Source organism: Dicentrarchus labrax, unplaced genomic scaffold (assembly GCF_905237075.1).
Source record: "Dicentrarchus labrax unplaced genomic scaffold, dlabrax2021, whole genome shotgun sequence".
Classification (NCBI taxonomy): Eukaryota; Metazoa; Chordata; class Actinopteri; family Moronidae; genus Dicentrarchus; species Dicentrarchus labrax.
In genome coordinates, this window is record NW_026136723.1 from 9996273 (window position 1) to 10018066 (window position 21794).

The 21794-nt window shown below is 40.1% G+C and overlaps 1 protein-coding gene across 1 annotated transcript; it reads right to left on the reverse strand.

The window, feature by feature from the left end:
* Positions 1-510: 510 nt before the first annotated feature.
* On the reverse strand, positions 511-19908 carry lpcat1 (lysophosphatidylcholine acyltransferase 1). Its single transcript, XM_051391361.1, has 14 exons — positions 19656-19908; positions 11642-11781; positions 11153-11367; positions 10802-10914; positions 10343-10403; positions 7665-7723; positions 5612-5646; positions 5249-5303; positions 5015-5097; positions 4756-4881; positions 3856-4009; positions 2392-2490; positions 2174-2315; positions 511-1591 (listed from the first exon to the last, which is right to left on the reverse strand). Exons 1-14 carry the CDS (start codon positions 19740-19742, stop codon positions 1458-1460), a joined length of 1503 nt encoding a protein of 500 aa, XP_051247321.1. The 5' UTR covers positions 19743-19908; the 3' UTR covers positions 511-1457.
* Positions 19909-21794: the final 1886 nt, after the last annotated feature.

Consider the following 21794-nt stretch of genomic DNA (forward strand, 5'->3'; position numbering starts at 1 on the left):
CTCTATCCCTCTCTCCTTGCTTCCACACCTCCTCTGTAGGTTTCTCTCATCAAAGCCCAGGCTTAATCTGTCTATTTTTACCTGAAGGAATGAAAGGAAGGGATGAGGTAATGCTTTTCCTGTCCATCAGGTGGGCAGTGGTGCATGGGCTCTCTGGTGTGTATAGTTTAGGGAGCTAGCACCACCATGTGGACTCAGAAAGTATTTACTATTATGAAAGAAATAGCAGGAAGGTACAGGCTGGAGAAATGTACTGGATGATCAAGTGTCAATAGGAAAAGACAAACAACTTAAACATAGACAGTATGAACACAATCTACAGCTGATTAAGTAAATAAAGCAATGATAATGTTTCAACAATGACAGCTTGAGAAGCACAGACCTCATAGTACTGCAAAAGTCAGAACACCTTGAGATGAATGTGAAAGAGGAGCTCCACCTAGTGGAAAAAGACAGTAGGTGACAACAACACAAAACTGAAAACAAATTATTTGTAAAATAAAAACAAGCTTTGATTTCTGCATTTAATTAAGATATTAAACATTACAGGAAGTAGCAGCCACAAGTTGCAAATTGTGCCAGTCCAGCGTAAAACCATCTGAGATCAGTATATAAATGTGCAGAGAAATGCACAGGCTTAGGAAACTGAAGATACAGTATGTGTAATATCTGTCTGTCTGAGGTTTAAAGAGAGGATTTGATGCTCCAAAACAATCCTCTTAAAAAGTTTTTCTAAGAAAAACTACACGGTTTTAAAACATTAAAATTGAGAAAACATAATTTTACCAAATAAAACAGAAAAAAAATATAGTTGGATGAGCTGATTGGTATCTAGGCAATAATAAAAACAGATATAATAATCCAAAATGTTTCCCAAGGTTTTTGGTTTGTATACCTATGGCAGTGAAATAAGGAATGATATTTTTGGTGCTTTTACCCAGTATTTGTTAACTTGTGTTTGGTGCAATAACATCCCAGCATGGTGTATATCCTGCTCCGTTTCACCTGAAATTAGGTTTCTATGTGTACTATGTAAATAAAGAGCAGCAGGATAGGGCAGTGTCCATTTGCCTGAGAACAGTGATAACCTTCAACATAAAGTCATGAAAGAAAAAAAACACCCCATATCAACCAAGTTTTTAAATATGTGTACTTCATACAAAAGAAAATAAATTTAAAATAAATATTTGCAGAGCAGAAAAACACAATATCATCTTAATATCGCAATGTGGACTAAAAATAAAGGAAGGCAGAGAACTGACATAAGTGACGGAGTAGAGATTCAGACTCTGGTCCATGCATACAAATCCTAACTACTGCGTTTCTCTCTGTCTATTCCTCTTTCTCTACCCGCACTTAAAGGCACAGAGGTGGTAGGGAAGTTGCAGCATGGGGAGATGCTGTTACATCATATAGAGTAGAGTAGTAAATAGAGTTGCTGGACTAAAGTCCATTCTTCAGTCGTCTTTGTTGTGGTTCTGGCCGTTGCAGCTTTTAGGTCGGCCAATGCAGAATTTGCGTGGATGGTTTTTAAAATCTAGGATATCCTGGACAAAGCGAGGGTGCTGGTCTATAAAATGATGAAGTTCATCTGGAAGAAGGCAAAAAAAAGAAAATGGTGTTAAATGTTGTTACTTAGATTATAAAATTATCGTGTTGTATCTTTTTCATTTGTTGGCAAATGATAAATTTAAGGTACAATGTGACGCATTTTCACATTAGATTGTTATTTGTTTTTCCATTTAGAGGTATTAATATAATTACTATGATGACTCCAGACCATTACAGAGGAGATTAGCAGCTTCCATTTGTCTGTATAGTTCATTTTGCTTTATGTGTATATGGGAAATATGCTGGATTGTTTTATGTTAAAACTTTGAAATGGTGCTTTATAGGACAACAGAGAAAGAGAGAGTGTACGGAAAAGCTTTGACAGTCTCTAGAAAAGACAGATGGCGGATGTAAAGGACCCTGAAAAAGTCCACGACAGACGGTACACATCCTCTTCAGTGAAGCCAACAAGAAATCAGATTTGATGGTGACAGCACGGATGAAGCGGGGACGATAGATGCTGTCAATCATCTCCACAAGGGTCTCATATACACAAAAGGTATCACATCATTTTGGACTAAGGTTGAAAAATGCCTAATGGCAAACAAACACTGGGGCTTACCATATGTCATCTTCTCTGTGTCAGGTCCATCAAGCGATAAAAAAACACCTGACAGTTCCACCTCTTTCACTCCCAACATTATCTCCAAGATGGCGGCAATCTCTTGTTCTAGGACTTCCCCGCTCTCCTCACTCTCATACATCTGCACAACAACATTTATTCTTAGTGCAATGATCTAAAACCTATGTTGAACCAGATTCAGCGGTGAATGTGCTCACCTTGAAGGCCAATTTGAGGGTCTTCATTGACTTTGATGGTCGATGAACAGTAGATAAAGCAATGACATAGTCTCTGATGTCTATCTGTCCATCTCCTTGCTGGAACAAAATGATTTTAGTGAGCATTTAAGTAGCATTTCATTATCATTTCATTAAAATTGGAATAATCTTTAGTTATATATCAACTGGACAAAGAACTTGCATTTTAATATAAAACATCATCATGCTAACTTTGTAATTCACTTTCAAGAACAGTTTTCTCAGCTGGTTTTTTCTACTAATGATCTGAAGTCACAATCACACAAATGTACACTTATTGACATTTATCAGACTGCAGATGCTCCACAAGGGGGAGCTGATCAGGCATTGTTACACATGAAGTCTACTGTATGTCACCTTCAAGATAGGAAAGTATTAGCCGTGGTGTAGACCGTAGGGTGTTTTAAATCAGTGACACTGTGTCCTTGTTAACAGATGTATATGTAATGTATATGTATATGTGCAATAACATGCACATTCAAGAAATGAATGAAAAAATATAATATTACTGGTGCCTGACCTTTCCCAAAAGTGTCTGTATTTATTTAAAAAAAAAATTATATTAATTACACAAAGGGAAAAGAAAAGGTGACCATCATTACTTATTTTGGCAATTTCACAAGTTATACAAAAAACAAAATGAACAGCCTACAGAACATAAAATTACATGGCTACATAAAAGTGATACTAATAGCAAAAGTAATAACAAAAAAAAGCACATTCTCTTTTAACAAAGAAGTAGAAAAGAGATCATTTAAAACCCTGCCTTGTCAAAAGAAAGCCAAACTACAACTGAAAATGAATAAACTACTGCCTGGACACTTTAAATGATAACATGTTAAGGTATCGGGAAGAGTAGCAGACGTCTCAAATCTAACTAGGATTTCTAAAAACTGTAATATCTTGTGACTCTGCAAGCATTTAGGACAATTAAACTATATTAATTAAATTGCACACAAAGTATACTTTGCTTTAACGTCCGGTGTGTAACATTTATGAGGATCTATAATCCTATAATAGTCACAGGAAAGTTTTAATGTGTAGATAAGGCCTCCTCTGGTAGCCACCGTAGGTTTATCCTACACACTTGGAAGGCTGAGCTGTATTTAAATAGTTACAATCTGCAACTTCAATGCTAGATCCCACTGAATCCTACACACTGGTCCTTTAAATATCAAGAAAATATACATGTATATCTGATCTACACTTTGGATTTCCACAATGGTTCACTTTAGGATCTCTTATGTTGTTACACAATTTAGCTAGATCAGCATCAATTTTAAATCTCTACTTTTAAACTGTTCTCTTTTACCAGTTTGTAAGCTTATTGTCTGTAATTATACATACTTGCCTGTATTATATTTTAAATTAATTTAACTTAACAGGAAAAAAACTGTATTGTACTTTAAATCTGTCTGTTTTTACCTGGTCAAAGAGGCTGTGGACTTGTGTGAGTGTGTCTGTAACTGGCAGGTTGAGGAATTGGGCAAAGTCCTCCAAACCCAGCCTGTCTCCCTGCATCTTTCTGGCTCTTCTGGCCTGCTCCTCCAGAACTTTCTCTGTAGTTCCTGCCCTCAGCCTGTCAATGCACAGCACACCAGAGAAAATACAAAGAAGTCACATCATGTAGCAATGTATTAGTTAGTCAGACTGTTAACCACATGTGTGACATATATGGAAACATGGTTTGTCACCGTCACTTTGACTGGACTGTAAAAATCTCACATATCTATGTTAAAGAGTGAAGCAGATATCTTAAAGAAAAAGCGTGAGTAGTGTTTTCATATTTTATTGTCTGCAACTATAGCATTTTGGCTTAGAATTATTGTTTTGGCCTAATCATGCAGTGTTATATATGTATATATAGTTTTATTTTTATTTTTAGTATATGATCAAAAGAATGTTATTATTGGTTGTGAAATTTTCATGAGATAACTGCTCCCATATTGGAGATGATACCTGAAAACCTGTAGGCTAAACTCTTTTTATCACTCACATCATCACTAATCACCTAATAACCAAATAATCTTATGATAGGCTTATAGATATCTGACAATTTTCTTATTTTAATGTATCACCTGGAATAAAAACCTGATTGCAGTAAACTAATATCTGTGTCAATCTTTAAAAATGTCAGCCTTGGCAGAACACCAAATCTTTCCTCATTTGAATTTCCAGATATGAACTGAAACAGACCTCCCTGTGTGTGTTTCTGTCCTGCCACCAACAGGTGTCAGTGTTTCTTTGCCTTCAGTGTCCCAAAGTCTTAGCTCAAACCCACCATCCACCCCGTCCGACCAGTCAATCCAGTCTCCCTCCACTCACCCCAGGCGGCACACCAGCTGATTGAACTCAAGCAGGCTGCTGTAGTCATATATGTGCAGCGGGCCCCGTGATAAGCTGATCTCACGGTCGTCAAAGGACAGGTCTGTAAGTGGCAGCTGTAGCGCCCTATCAGTACAGAGGGAAAGATGTATGCAGATCTTCACACGAGTCTGTGTGTTTCGGACATCCAAAACAAGCACGTGCAGACAAACAGACGCTGATCAAAGACACTCGAGCAAACGCTCTTACACACACTTACTTGGCCATGAGCTTTCTGACATTATCTGCAAACAGAGCAGGGTTTTCCTTCTCCTCATCTGATGGAGTGTAAATAGGCAAGTACTAAAGAAAGAGAGAGAAATTCATCCTGATGTCCTGTCATGAAACTGTGTACTGATCGGCTATATAATAAATATAGTTACACTTATCACATTCATTACATTAGATGGACAGTATTGGTTTAATTCTTCTTCTGGCTCACTTAACCACTAACCTCTATCTCCATGGGATTATGAGGCTGGCAGAGAGTGAGCCATAGGATCTTGAACCTGGAAGATAAGAGAATTTGCTTTGTCTATACATGACGAGGAAGAGAAAAATAATATGATGGATGGAGACAAGACTGAACACTTAGTGCTAGAGATAATGGAGGTTTCCCTACAGTATCTTACCATGTTTGTTCTTAATGGAAAACAGATCACTGCTGTTTTAACGACATACTTAGCAGAGGGTGGTGGAACCTGTGTGTTTGTGTGTGTGTGTGTGTGTGTGTGTGTGTGTGTGTGTGTGTGTGTGTGTTATGGTTTGCAGTGCACGTAAGCGCATAGGTGTGTGAGAGAAAAACAGAAAGACTCACGCTCCGGGGCCTTGCCACGTCCATGTAACAGTATCCTGCGAAGAGGAAGGAGAAATAGGAAATGGCTCAAGACAAACACACAAACATCTCCGGGAGTCAATTTTTTACAACTTGTCGGACTGCCTGGAACTGCTGTTTGTTATTTTTGTCAGTTGTGTGGGTCCATGGCTTCTGAGGATGGCTGAAGACCCAGTCACATTACACATATTACTCATTACTGCTGATTAAGGCTGGAACTTAAACAACTATATTTCTTTAGGAAACTTAAGAAAGCCCAGGACAGAAGATCATTGATATCTAGAATCAGTGATATTGAGATGAGGTGCTTCTGTAGAGCCCGAAGGATACTAAAAGACAGCACCCTCCCCAACCACAGCCTGTTCACCCTGCTGCCATCTGGCTTCCAGTGCCGTACCACCATGACTCATAAATCAGTTTTTATTTTGTTTACCATAAAAGGAACTATATGTAAACTTCATTCTACAACATTGCGTTGTTAATGACAATGAAAATAACCTTGAATCCTTACAAAATACTGTCATACTGATAATAACAGCACATTTTAGCGAGTGTCTCAAATTACTCTTACATCATTAATGCTGCAGTTCTGTCACAGGATAATGTAACTTTCCGGGGAACTCCACTGATTTTACACATCAAAGTCTGTTTGCAGCTCTTGATGAGTATGAGTACTGCATGTGTGGAAGAGGTTGTATAAAGCCTTTTGTGGCTCCGGAGGGAGCTGTGTGAAGGAGATACAGTAAATGAAGTGGTAACATTGGTTGGAAGTCCAGACTACAAAATTAAAAAAATTAGGTGGTGTGGAGTTTGAAAGAAGTGAGTTTAACAGACCTCTGTAGTCCGCTACTCATATCCGCTTGAGGCAGAACAGTTCATGGTTACATTAGCTGCTACTAACATAATATACCTGAATCTCCAACTGAACTGTCAGCAGTCAAGTTGCATTTTGGGTCATGTAGGCACCAGGTTTTGACTAGAAAGAAGTGTGGAGAATAAAAAGTACAATAGCCCTGGTTCCACTGCTCAATTTTGATCATTTTCTTCTTCATACTTTTATTCATATGTAAAAGGGAAAAGTCAACAGAACACTAAACTGCCTTAAAATTAAATGCAACAATGTATTATTTTCTGCTCTGATCTAGACTAAGGAAACCAAACAACATGTGCGAAAATAGCTTCAGTGTGATAAAACAGCATACAGATAAATCCAATTCAATTCAGATAACATCACATTTACAAACTGCCTGTGCCGGACATCTGGGTACTTTCACCTGATGCTATCAGCTTCTCTTCATGCTTGTTGGTGTTGCATATTTGTATTGTAGATTCCAAAAGTTGAATATGTTTTGACTTGGCTCACTAACAAATAAGTATTTTGTGTGATTTTATTCCAATTTTCTTGCCTGGGTGATTATCACTGTTTCCATTTCCAGTTGCACATTTTCACTTTCACTCAGCTAAGTGAACAGATGGAAACAGATGGAATGGAAACGGTTGGTGGTTGTCTGGACGGGAATATACAAACTTTGGACATGTTACTCCGTTAGTGTGGTTTATTCAGGTTTTCTTTGCCTCACTTAACTGCATCGTGCTGCCACGTTGTCACTAAAGTCAGCACAGTGACTAAACTCCGAAGTGAAACAGTGACAAAAGCTTTCTAGGGAAACAGACAAGAAAAACTAGGTAATAAGAAGTGTATAATTCATGACAGAGTGAGGAGAGGTGCCGAGAGAGAGACATGATACCTGCGTGTGTCAGTGTGTGTCTGTGTGTGTGTGTGTAAGTGTGTGTGAGAGAGAGAGAGATTCAGAGAGAAAGAGGGGGATGAAATATCATCCTACTAGAACATGAAGTCATTCAACACAAGAGGAACACACACGAAAGTGAGGGAAAGAAACCATTACATCACAGGTGCGTGTAGGTTTGTGCACATGGTGTATTTACTGGTGGAGTCAGGCTGAGCTTGAACTATCATGTCCAAGGCTACAGGTATGGAGCAGGTATGGAAAGAATTTAAAGACAGTGTGTTTACCAGTTTGTTTGGGTAGCGTAGCACCACAGGCTGCACTGGGAGGCCTGGTATGAAAGCACCTGAGAAAGAAAAGAGAGGAGAGAGGTGGTGAGATGAAACTGTATTTACCGGTATTTGATTTTGATTTAATTACTAGATGCATATTTAAGTGGCAAAAGGAAGTACTACACTGTTTTGGTAACAGGGTTTTCTACAGATTTTAAGTGGCATGAACACAGCAGAGAGATACAACGTATTGGTCTTTTGTTGTTGTGTACTGGTTTAGATGAGCTCACAACCTCAGGATAACCTCCAGCCCTGGCAGACAAGCTCGATACGGAGATTCTATAATGTCCTGTTGATGACGGACGAGCTGATAGAAGCTACATACAGTATTAATCACTGGACAAAGCCCTATTCAAGGTACTGTTTGAGTTCTGAATAGATGAAAACTGGATACGAATATTGCTATAAAAATAAAGTTTAACCCTCAAGGGCCTAATTGTTTTTTAGGCCACTCAACAAGCTGTAAAGTTGACATGGCTAACATGTTAAAATAATTTCCTGTTTACACATCCAACAGACACAGAGAAACATTAGCATTTATATGTAGCCGTGTCTGTGCCCTGATCAGTCCAATATTCACTCTTACTAAATGCAAATATCTGGTTCTTTAGCTGCTGAATGCTATGTTCACTGGCAACTCTGTCTGCCTTTTAGTTGTGGAAAGATGTGGGTTTATCAGAGTGTGTTTACAGAGAACAGCTGCCTGGTACAGCTGGAAACAACAATGATAAGAGCAGTGAACTAAAACAATAAAGCTGCCGACCTCAAAACCAAAACAATAAGCTGAAAAACGCTACACTGCGCCGTAGAGCGGGAAGGTGAACTGAAGACACACATAATAATTCTCTATGGTTTCGTCACCCAAAGTGATTCCTTTCACACAATTAGTTATTGTAACAGTTGTTCAGCTTTAACTGATACTTTAATATTCTGAATATTTGATGAAAATATATTCATGATATACCTGTGTAAAAGTTAAATTGCAGTTAAAACTTTAAACAACACAAAACATTACACACAGCTTCAATAAATTTAAGAGAGAAAATCCTTGTGTTCGACAAAGAACCTCAATCATCAAACATGGATGACTGGCTGACATCTGATTTTTAATAGAACAATATTGGCCCCACATATTGTTCTAGCTGTACTTGAGACTGTGAAAGAACATGAAGGGGCATTAGAGTGATCACTGACTACATCCTCTTTATAACAATGTGACCACAGTAAGGGAACGGACAGCGAGAGAAGGCTGAACATGAAAGTGACGGCTCCACTGAAAGGCTGTTTGAAGACTGGAGGTATCTGCAGAGCACGTCATACACAGGTGGCACCATTCACATTAAAAGCACACACACACACACACACACACACACACACACACACACACACACACACACACACACACACACACACACACACACACACACACACACACACACACACACACACACACACACACACACACTGCTGCTCTGTTGTGCAGGGAGCCAGTGAAGAGACATAACTAGAGGAGACACATCCAGAGAGGACTGGTAACACACAACAGACAGATCAAGCTGGACAAACACACATACACACACAGTCAAACAAAGCAGGATAGAGTGTGACCAACAGGGCTTACTGGGAATGACAGAATTACAGACTGGAAGAAAGGGGATTAGACAGAGCAGGCAGGGAACAATGTCTGACAGCATAACACACACACATGGGATGTGGGCCGAAAAACAAGCCCAAAAAAGATTGGGTTCAACAGTTATGTGTCCCGTTGAGGTGTCCCTAAGCAAGACACTGAACCCAAACCTGCAGGGCCAACATGAAATTAATTTGCCCAGACATCTACACCTGGAGTTGGCAGCCATGCAGTCAACCCCATGCATAAATAATCATTTACAAGTCCAGGCACACTAAATGAAATGAATACTGAACAAAGTGATCACACGCAGTCTCTCGCTACTAACGCGCAGACACACGCCTGGCTGGAAATTACTGAGAACCACAGCCAAACACTCTTCTGAGCTGGGGTTTGGACAATTATTCAGCTTCTCTAGATAAAACCCTCATCTGGACTGTGGGTAGCTCACAATTTTCGTTAGGTACGAACAACTTTAGCCACTGGACAAAAAAGGTGTTAGTTTCCTTCAGAGTTATGTATATGTTAAATAGGACAAGAGTCGGTCCCAGTACCCACACTGCAGTATCAATAATGTCAGTCCTAAAATCAGTTGCATTACTGCCAATAACTGGACTGATGTGGTGCAGCAGACTGTGGGGAACTGAGGGACACATTGAGCTCTGAATACTGCTTTGAAGCTGTAGTAGGAAAAGTTCATGCTCATGTTTAGCATGCATGGTTTACATACATGGTCACCTTTTTGGTTTAGCCTGTTAGCATGCTAACATTTGCCAATTAGCACTAAACAACTAAGGCTGATGGGAATGTCATTTCTTAGGAGAACATTTTTAGTCTACAAGGAATAAACACGTGATTTCAATAAGATGGCAATACACACACACACACACACACCACACACACACACACACACACACACACACACACACACACACACACACACACACACACACAAAATCAAGGCTACCTTCCACCTAAAGCAGGAAGGGGACTGAACACATACCAGCCTTGAATAAGATGAGACCCGACCTGTTGGTGCACGTCCCCTCTGGAAATATCATAATCTGAAAGAAACAAACACACATTAAAGCATGCACGCACGCGCACGCACGCATGCACGCGCACACACACACACACACACACACACACACACACACACACACACACACACACACACACACACACACTCACACACACACACACACACACACACACACACACACAGATGCATCTGGCTCTTACTCATTGTTTTAAATTGGCCTTGATCTATGTGAACTGTGTGTGACTCTGTATTTATGCCATCACCTTACAATTCCCATGTGGTGTGAGCAGAGGTTAGATCAGTGTTTCTCTCTGTGTGTGTGTGTGTGTGTGTGTGTGTGTGTGTGTGTGTGTGTGTGTGTGTGTGTGTGTGTGTGTTGTGTGTGTGTGTGTATGTATAGAATGTGTTCATGCATGTTACCTGAGGCCACTCCCCTCCAGATCGGGCTCTCCGCTTGATCTCCTCGACAGTTTTTCTTCTGGAGTCCTGATCCGATCGAAACACAAACACTGGCCTGATGTAGCTGATCAGAGCTGGACGACGATGATTGAAGATAAAGATTTTGGATGTATGCCAGAACGAGAGAGAAAACTAAGTTAATCTTCAGAACCAAGAAGAAAAGCTAAAAAGGTGGATGCATTAGTGAAGTATCCCCTTAATTAAACTTAATTATTAGGATACTTCCAGTGTCCAGTGTGTAACATTTAGGAGGATCTATTTCTTTATGTAAGTCTATGAGTCAAAGATGAGATGGAAATGTGTATTACTTACTGCCCCAGACAGGAATGCTCCTGCTCTCCAGTTTGGTGACTATGGAGCACATGGTCATGGTGACTGGGATGGCATCAAAGTAGGAGGAGTGTGGTGCCACGGTGAGGATGGGAACTTCAGAGGACGCCGCCCGTTCCCCTTTCACCTTGATCCAATGAAAACCTCCGCAAAACCACATGGCTCGCATGATCACCCGTAGACACAGGTCTATAAACCTGAGAAAGGAAACACTGTTTTATAAACAGTAGCCCCAAAAATGACATGATGCTTTGATCTAATCTGTCTCATTTCAAATCGATTCACATTACTAGAGAAATTAAATCAGCAGACACCAATAAACAATCAGCAGATACAAGACTGTGGATGACAAAGGGTTTGTTTGTTTAGCTCCCATATCATTTTCACACATTTCTGTGTAATCCCATATGTCTTAGTAACACATACATGCTTTAACACTTTCCTACACACACCAATATCCACCGCACACACCTCCTCCACCATGACTGTGGCTCAATGACGAACTCAGAGCGTCCCAGGGAGGCTGTGAAGGCGAAGGGCCACGCCAGCAGCATGAAGAAGGACACCAGCAACAGCCGCACTGGAAACACCGTAACAGACATCAGTCCTATCTGAAGAGAGGGGGGGACATACGAACAGTCACATTGTTACCATTCCACTGAACCATTACCCACTGTACCATAATTTTAACATTCCTACTGTCACAATTATTACCGTACATTCCTACACTGAAGCATAATATGCCCGCAAGTCCTACAGGGTCGGAAGAAGCACATTCCACGTGTGCCTTCAGGAAGGAACAAACAGCCATCCTTCAATCACACTGACAGTCATGCTCTAATCCTAATCACACGTTCCTGGTTAGCAATCCCTCGAGTTTACGAGCTTAATATGCACCCAAATCAGTATATATCGACACTAGTTACGTGCTGTTGCAGGGGAAATATATATATTAGACTGTGTTTTAATCTAAAGATAAATAAACAGCAAATCAAAGATCCTTAAATACATGTCCACATGCAGTGATGTGTCTTAATTATCACAAGCTGATTCCGTATTGATTCAGAGCTCCACATAGCTCTGCAACAGATTAACCTCCACATAGATGCTATTATAAAAAGAGTAAACCAAGATCTGTGCGGAATTCCAAAGACAAAAAACTGCAACCTCTTCCAGATTACAGTAATATTCGGTATCTTAATACTATTAGGTCCCATCTTTTACCTTTAATGTTACTTATGATTGCCTTTCTGGGTTTTTTGTGATCTTTTTGTGACCAACTCTTAGACAAAAACACTTTCCCGCTCTCCAGTAGGGATGGGACAAAATCAAGATAAAAAACGCTATCTATCTACTACATACCAGTGGATAAGTATATCATGGTAAATTTCCACTATCAGGATAATTGTGAATATTCTCATGAGTGACTTGAAAAAGCTGTCTAGCTCGCTAGCATTACAGTTGTTTGTTTTTTTAAACTGTCACAAGGCGAGGCCAGCATTTAAAAGTTTAAAAGTTAAACTGGTTATGTGGAAATGCATCATGGAGATGAGGTGCCTCTCTGAGATGCAATAAAAAATATCTGTTCCTTAACTGAATGTAAAGTAAACTGATTCCATTATGTTTTTGATCATTATTGTGATAATATTATGAATTCATAAATCAAGACATTAACTTTTCATATTGTCCCATGTTTATTTTCCAGTACCACCCTATCCCATCCTCATGCCCATCAACTTCCACTGAACCTCTTGTTAAAGTTAGTTGTAATTATTATAAGGAAGTCCTTTCATTTCATGTTCCAAGGTTAAGAGGTTAATGTTCAAGGAAATCATTTACATAACCTGCTTCGATGTATCACAGATACGCATATACTGGACATACATAGATATATCACTGGTCTCTACATGTATTCATAAAGGAACATTTTATATACATTTCAAATAAAAAAGAATTCATGCAGTCTCAAGGAAATTTCAGACTTTTTCTAGTAACTCTAGACTCTAGAGCTTTAGTTGGGCAATATCTCTGCATGACATTGGCCATTCTTTTATTTATTGAGAGTGTGGTGTTTCCAGCAGCAGAAACCACCAGCCTTTAAGTGAGAGGGAGACCAGCTACAGGAAGACGTCCGGGTGTATGTTCAGCTCCAGTGCTGAGATTTACCTGAGAAGTGGGATCCTCAAACAGGGCGGAGAGGGAAGCCGAAACACTTTGACAGGAATGTTGAACCTCCAGGCAGTTCCAACCCATTTAGATTTATTTTTAAAAGCCTGTCTCACAGCCATCATTGTGACATGTACAAGTGTCCTAATTTGTCTTTAAATGCCAGAGGAAAATGTTTTTTGTTTTTTTTAAATCTGGCTTATTATAAGTCTTTTTTTCTGTGTATATTTTTCTGTGAGCACCACCAAATAGTTAAATAATAAAATAAATAAAATGATTCGCCAGGAGCCTCTTGATAAGGACGATGCATGCCAGGAGGTTTGTCCAGAAATGTAGGGGTTTGCTGTTCGTTATGACAGTATTCTCAGACAATGGCTTTGGCTTTTGCATAACACCAGTTAGGTTTTACTGTATAAATAGAAAGGTTGAAAATAAGATAAGGTAACTCTGCAAACAGTGTAGTGACGCTACATTCAGTCTGAGGTCATACAGTACAGTTTCAGTCCCGTCACTGAAATAAAGTGTGCTGAAGCCCGAGTGCCACAGTAGTCTTCTGACTGACCTGTCATGCCTTTTCTCTTACCGTGTAATGAGAGAGATGTGGTGTGTTTGTGTGTGTGCGCGTGTGTGTGCGCGTCTACTAACAAGGTCACAAAGTCACGGCCTCCAGTGTAAATTCAGACTGTGTGACATTTTAAGCCCCATCCTCCCCCTTGTGCGACCTCTGGGCAATCTCTTCATCCCGCGCTTTCATTGCACTCCCTAGCTCCCCTCTCATCAACCTCCCGGCCCTGCCTTACAGTAATCTCTGATCCCGGAGGAATTCCTCTCCTCAACTACCCATCCATCCATCAATCTTTAACTCCCCATGTCTATTTACTCAGCTGCACCTTCATTTATCATGCTGCACTCCCTTCAACTGTTTTCCTCCTACTTTGCATTGATGTGCTTTTTGTGACCACTCTGGGGAATCATATCTAACCCCCTCCCTTCCTGTCCCATCTTTCCTTTCTTTCCTGTGTGTTTCTCTCTCTGGAGGAGCCCAGGTGCACACTGCAGGGCTGTATTAATAAATAAACAGTAATGTGGGTGATTTATGATGCTCTAACGCCTCTCCCTGCCTCACCACCCCCATGGCTGACGCACAGCGCACTCATCATCAGAGCTTAACGAATCCATCTGGGAGGATCTGCTGACATTTTCTCAGGAGGTGGCATGAAAATGAGTTGGGGCGGGGTAGAGGGGAGCAATTCTTAGTGTTTTATGACAGCACCGGCCCATCTACCGCTGATGATTGGAAATTTGCTATAAAGATATCCTCCTGCAGTGCTGGGCTGGGACTTGTACCACACATCCAAACTCTAATATAAATGGAGCTTAAAAGTCTTATTCTCTGAGTGCAATCATTTCTTACTGTTACTTATCCAAATATAGCACTGAGCCCTCAAAAGCCTCTTCTTATATACAAAGAATGTTTTATTCCACACATTTTTTTTATTGTCATACTGCCTGCATTACCCCCAATGCAACTCGACTGCTGACTTGTCGGAGATTTAGGTGTGTTATGCTAGTGGTGGCTAATGTAGCCTCGGGCTGAGAGATGAGGAGCGGGCTACAGAGGTCTCGTAAGGTCACTTCCTTCTAACTCCACAACCCCAGATTTTTTTTCTGACGCTGACTCAAGTGACATAATTTAAGGCAATTTATCAGATTTCATTCAGCTCCCTTTGGAGCCACAAATACAACCTTTTCCACACATGAAATACTACTTCAAACTAAACGAATACTTCTACTCTCAGTCAATGAACCTGTCTGCAGATTGTTTTGTAAAGTAGTCCACCATTTTTAAGATTCAGTTCAATATTGTTATTAAACAAACAAAGTCTCTGTCAGTCCATCAGGACAAACAAGGCAGAAATGGTGATATGATCAGCTATTGACTCATTTAGACAAACGCAACAGCTAATTACAGATGAAAAACATTTTCAAAATAATGATTATAATTAATTTGTGTCATTATCTATTTTTTTATGTATAATTTATTTCAATATTAAGTATTTTGTGGGTCCACATGGTTAACGTAGTTAAAGATTAGTTATGATGAAAAGTCACCAGATTTGGGGGATAATTTTACTTTAATTTGATTTAGAGAGGATAAAAGTAATAACTTTGTGATATTATACGAAAGTGAAATCAGAAAATGTACAAAGGCACGAAGAAAATGTCTATTCCTAATGGTTTTGTAAACCAAATATGTCTTTCAACCTAAGGGTATGATTTGTTAGGCCACTCTGTTGTATGTAAAATATTCAGGAGAGACTGGAAAGCCGCGATGGTCCCATTGTCTCCAAACATGCAGAGACACACACACACCTTTTGTATGTACATTTGGCAACATTAAAGTGGTCATGGGCCATTAAGACATGGAGTCACTCATTCTACAGCTGGCCACTTCTGCTTTCTAACCACACAGACACACACACACACACACACCTTCACCATTTTTTCAGTAAATCTGAAACAAAGCCACTATTGACTCACTAAGAGATGCAACACAGATATTACAGAAAGTAATCAAGACATTATAGTACAGAACACACTGATGACCAAAAAGGTCAACTTCCTGGTGGCCCTAGAGAAAAAGTCAGGAAACATCTGGGAAACATGATACAGAACCTGTACAGAATTTGGTGTTGGTGCTATTCTATGTATCAATCCAAATCAACATTTGATTGAAATGAAAAGTTATTTTCAGCCCAGCAATGTATGTAACAAACACAGTTACATGCTTTTCCATAGCGGTGGCACATGACACCCAAATCCCCTGTGCAATGTGGCCATGCACACTTTTAACTGCTCCATACACCCTGTAGTGAAGGCTAATTGCCCCGAGTTAATTGTTTTCAATGAGCCAAGGGGAGTGTGCTCTGATTTCCACCCAGGGGCCCAGAAACCACTCAACATGTCCTTCTGTTTGTCATGTTGTTGGTGTACAGATGCAGGGAGTTAGGACATGCAGTCTGCCAAACAGAATCTGTTTAATCAAAGTCACATCTGGTAGATTTGTTTTTGCCAAGAAGAAAAGTGTGTCCTCGTGAAATTTACAATGGCTTTATACTTAATTTTTATAAAGGGATCCAGCTGACACTCGTTGGCAGCCATGTCTGTATGATGTTCACTGTTCAGCAATGTGTGACTCAGCTGGAATGAGCGCTACTGTCTGTCCCTTTCACTTGCTGACCTAGTTGGTCTACAGTGCTGCTGATCATGTTTGTGTGAAGTTAGAAAAATAAAAAAATCCAGGATGACCAAGTGCCAGGGGGAGGGATGTATGCTTATGCATCAAGCAGCACTTCAAAAGATTCCAAACACACACACACACACACACACACACACACACACACACACACACACACACACACACACACACACACGTCATGCAGTCACATAGATCTAAAGCCTATGGCGTCTCACTTTCTATTTTTTTTATCTTGAAACAACAAGACAGACCATACCAGGAGAGCAACAGAAAGAAGTCAACTTTTTGTTCAGGCAGAGCTCGTGTTTACATGCGCCACACATTTTTGTGAAGTGGAAAAACACACCTCAATGCCACATAACAAGCAGGAAGCGATAGGTGTGAACCAGGCACAGAAACACACACAGTCCAGCTTACATTCACTGGACTGTTGCTGTCATCTGGCACAGACACACAACTGTTTACAATCTACTGCAACCAACAAACTCACACATACAAATAAACCCATTTTCCAGATAAAACAACACCTGGGCGGAGGGGGGAGTGTAGATACAGCATTGTGCAAGCCAAATGGACGTGGCTACAAAGGCAAGCTAAAAAGCATGTAAAACCAAAAAGGCAAAAGCCGTTTGGAGATAAGTGATTCTCTGTGGATTGTAATGGTTGGGAACCGACTGTGCCGACAAAAAGGCCAATTTCCTGAACCTTGTGCTTTGTATGTTTTGCCCTGAATGAAAGCAGGCACCTCTGGGCCCTGGAGCTATGGGGAAACAGATAAACCTGATGGGGCAGAGCAGAGGAAGTGTACATCCTCCGCTTGTTTGATCGTGTGACGGCAAACAAATGAGGAAAAACACATCTTTGATACTTTCAATGCAATTTGCTTTAGAATAAGGTGAAGTGAGGATAATTGAAAATAATTTGGAGGTCATCTCACCTTCATTCCAAACTCTCAATTTAAAAATCTGCTTAAGATTTGCATAAAACTAGATAAAATGACCCATTTAGTAAGTTGGTTGGACCACATTAGCAGTGTGTGTGTCCAGGACAGTCATTCTGTCAGCAGACCCAACCAATCACTGAGCATGAGAAGCCATTGATCCATTGGTTGATTGATGTGGAGGCATTTCAGCCAGCCTGCTGTCCTCCAGCACTAAGAATCCATTGATTTCAATGGTTGATTTAGGATGTAGCCACAGCCGTAGCAGAATATCTCACCTACCACTTCCATGTTCACGTTTGGCCTAGAGCACACACCTTGCTTTAACGCGTACTTTAACATACGTATTAATACAAGTGTATGTGAGTATGCAGGAGGGTCTTTACCAGAAGAGAAGAGCCCTAATTGGATGGATCCTAACCTTGACTTTAATCCAACCCGAACCATTAGTCACTCTTGCTATCCTATCCTGGAAACTGACCCATTCTAATGAGGACTATCCGAGTACACATGAAACTTGGGTTGCTGCCAACTTGTTACCCTGTGCTAACACCCAAGTGTAAACACTGTGTGTGTCTGTGTGTGTGTGTGTGTGTGTGTGTGTGTGTGTGTGTGTGTGTGTGTGTACACATTCAATTGGATGAGTCAAAGGAAACAGCTAGAAACACAGAAGTGTAGACTGACAGAGGGAGAATGTAGGAGGAAGTCAAGTGCATGCTAACCTGTTCAGCATGTTATTATGACAGGCAGAGTACAATTATGTAAAAAAAAAAAAAAAAAAAACTAAAATCATGTGTTTCAGTTGGCTGGAGTGTATTTTATGCTTCCCATTGTCTACAGGTGCGCAGTTAAAAATCAAATGCAAATATCTGACGGACATGCAAATCTGATCAATCAAGATTCAACTCTCCTGGATCCACCCAGGAAAATGTTGGGCAGTGGCTGGCCCCATAATGTCACCACAAGTCTCAGATAACACTTTACAATGGCGCATATGGGGCAGCGTGGCAGTTACATGTAACTGATGACCAAAAAAATTATACACAGGAAACCGAACACTATTTGTTTCTCTCCAAAATCTGGGATAACTGCACTGGCATTTCTTTTATCTCTGTGCATACTGAGGCCTAAACAGTTATTGGTTCAAAACTAAGGAATATATTTTCCAGTAGGGGTTCCTTTTGACAAGATTTACCATAGATCTATCTCGGTTGTTGTTCTTCCTTGACACTCAAGAATAAAGAGGACAACCCCTACTGAGCTAATGAAGTAAACTCACAGCATGCATTAATGAAAGCTTTGCTGAACACATGTTTTTTCTCTTTAAACTGTGTGTTAACACAAATCCCCCTCCACTCAGAAATAGGCTTTTCTTCTTGCTCCTACAGTTGGATGTTTGAGCTTCACTGTGTACAATGATGTCTGTGCAGAGTTTGACACTAGAAGGATGTTTTCACATTCATCTGCTGAAAGTGGAAAGTTTCTCTGTGCTCAAAATCTGATTTTAAGGGGCGGGCCTATGAGCATGATTTGTGACATTACAAATAGTTTGGAAGTCAAGTCTGCTATAATTTGCAACTTGTACAGTGTGAGTAGCCTTCAGTGCACAAACACTGAGAATAAAGTAGGAGACATCTTGTGTCCAGCGGGAAAACTCTAGAAATGAACAAAATTAGCAAATTCATAGATTCTGGGATGTCTAATAAGGTAGAAGGAGTAAATGCCTTTTCAAGAAATATTTATTTATATTTATTTTGCATCAAAAACATAACAGACACACATTATTGTTAAAAGCCCACTATGTGTATTCATGTCCTAATACTTGCACTGACTACCACCAGGAAAACACTGAGTGACATTTCCTAGAAAGTGGGAAGGTTGAATCACTCCTCCTATGTTTGGAGAACTTCATTCTTATGTGTTTTCAAAGTTTATACACCATATCACCTGAGGGTAAACTGTCCCAATAAACAGGACACAGCCCTAACAAAGTGGGTAAAGTTTAGGTGTTGTACCTACACAACATACATATTACAGCCTACACAAGGGACCCTGACAGTAGCTTTATATAGTGTAACTACAGATCATTAAAGTAGCACTCGTTATCTGAATAGTCTTACCTTTATTTTCTCTATCATGGTGAATTTTAGCTCGTGGGTGAAGGGGTTTCTACCCACTCTGGAGGGACGACTGTTGGATGACTTCATGGCTGACGACCTGACAGCCCCTCTCCCACCAAAAAAAAGACCACCAAAGAAGAGTGGTGTATAAAACGTCCCGTAACGTCAGCTGAGTTGGTTATTTTTTGGCTTAGGAGAGTGTCTCCCTCAGCCCAGTCCACCCTCCTCCGCCTAGAGGAGAGACTGATGCTGGGAGGGGAGCAGCAGGAAGGCTCACCATCGACAAGCTGGTCAGATGAAACGACGTGACTTCCGGTTCTAACATTCAAAATAAAGCTCCGGGCTCGGTGGCAGCAGCCTGCATGTTTAACGTTATGGTGGAAAAACAATGTGCTCCATTGTTGTGTTTGCACGCCCAATTGTGCGCCACATGCGGGGAAATTAAAAGGCAAAAACAATTCTTTGGAGAGGTACATACAAGTTTGAGTGAGGGGAAGGTTAGTGCTCTAAAACTCTAAAAGCTCTAAAACATGCCAAATTCGCTTTATCTTTCACATTTGTAATAACTAATTGTGTTTTATTCTGAAATACCATAAAGATTACAGATGTTCATTGGCAAATACTGTGCATCGTATTCAGGCTTTTATTTTGAAAGAAATGGCCAAATGTGAAAATATGCACACGCCCACGCACACGCCCCTGTCACACATGTTTGTGTTTGTTTCCTTATGAAAATCGACCATTTAAACTCCTATGTACTCTACAAATACAAGTACAAATCTCTAAACAAGTTGTGCACTGGAGAAGTCACTGTAAACTCACAACTAGAGCTGTCCAATCTTTAGTCGATTAATCTATTCCTTTTCAACTATTAAATTCATCTGCAACTATTTTAATAATCGATTAATCACTTCCAAATTCAGCTTCTTCAATATAAATATTTTCTGGTTTCTTTAATCCTCTGGAACAGTAAATTCAATATCTTTGGGTTTTGGACAAAAGACATTTGAGGACATCACCTTAGGCTTTGGGAAACAAACAACTGATCGATTAGTCAAGAAAACAGTTATTAGCTGCAGCCCTACTCACAACACTGTGTGAATTTATGAAGTGCAGAATTTGCACAACCTGGGTGAACAAATGAGCTTATCTTTTTATAACAACATGAACCTTTTGAAGAGAAGTGGACATTTAATCCGAGCAACAAACACCACCACACACACACACACACACACACACACACGATAAGAGGGAGATGATAGAACTGAGACTGACTGTGGAATGAGTGTTTAAGATGCTCGGGTTGATTTGCCTACACTGAGATTCAGTTTGCATTTGAAGTCGAGTTTCCTCTTGCATTTGATCCACCCATCAAGTGTCTTTTATTTCTAGATGACAGCAACTGCCCATTTAATAAACAGACTTTGTTGTGTCTCAAAGCCACAGATGGAATATGGAGTTACTTTTGTGTCTTTATTATGCAATCAAAGGACTGGTCTGAGAGCAAATCTATCAACACTTCAGTCAAAACTAATGTTGTTTTATTTCAAGTAAAATAAATCTGTGATGAAAAACGTATCAATGTGGGTCAAACTTTTGTTTGCAAATCCAAAAGTGTTGATTGAGATAAATCTTGTTGGCGGGACCTGAAATATGCAAGGCATGTCCCTGTTGGCCAGTCTCCATCAGAGTGACATCTCGACAACATCTACTGTTAGTAAAGGAGAAAAGAAGCAAGAACGTTGTTTGGTGCATTTAGATTGCTTTTGTTTAACAATCTGTGATACTTAATGGGTTAAAATATATATTATTTTGTCAGCTTGTAGCTGCTAGCTTAGCTCAATTGACTAGTCACTTGCTTGTCATTGGTATATAATTGTCCAGGCTGCCTATTAGCCTGCATGTTGCTCCGAGTTAACTGTTTGTCTTCAATGATCTGTTAGTTTATGTTATATTTGTAGCCAGTTAGCTAATTCAGCTAAGACAAAATAATAGGCCTACGTACAGGGGCATAGGATGGGGGGAAAGGGGGACCAAGTATTCAGGGCCTGAATAGCAGTGGATGCAGGGAGGGGCCCATAGAGAATGCCTATGTACAGGGTCCAGAATTTTGTGCTATGCCCCTGCCTATGTATTTTT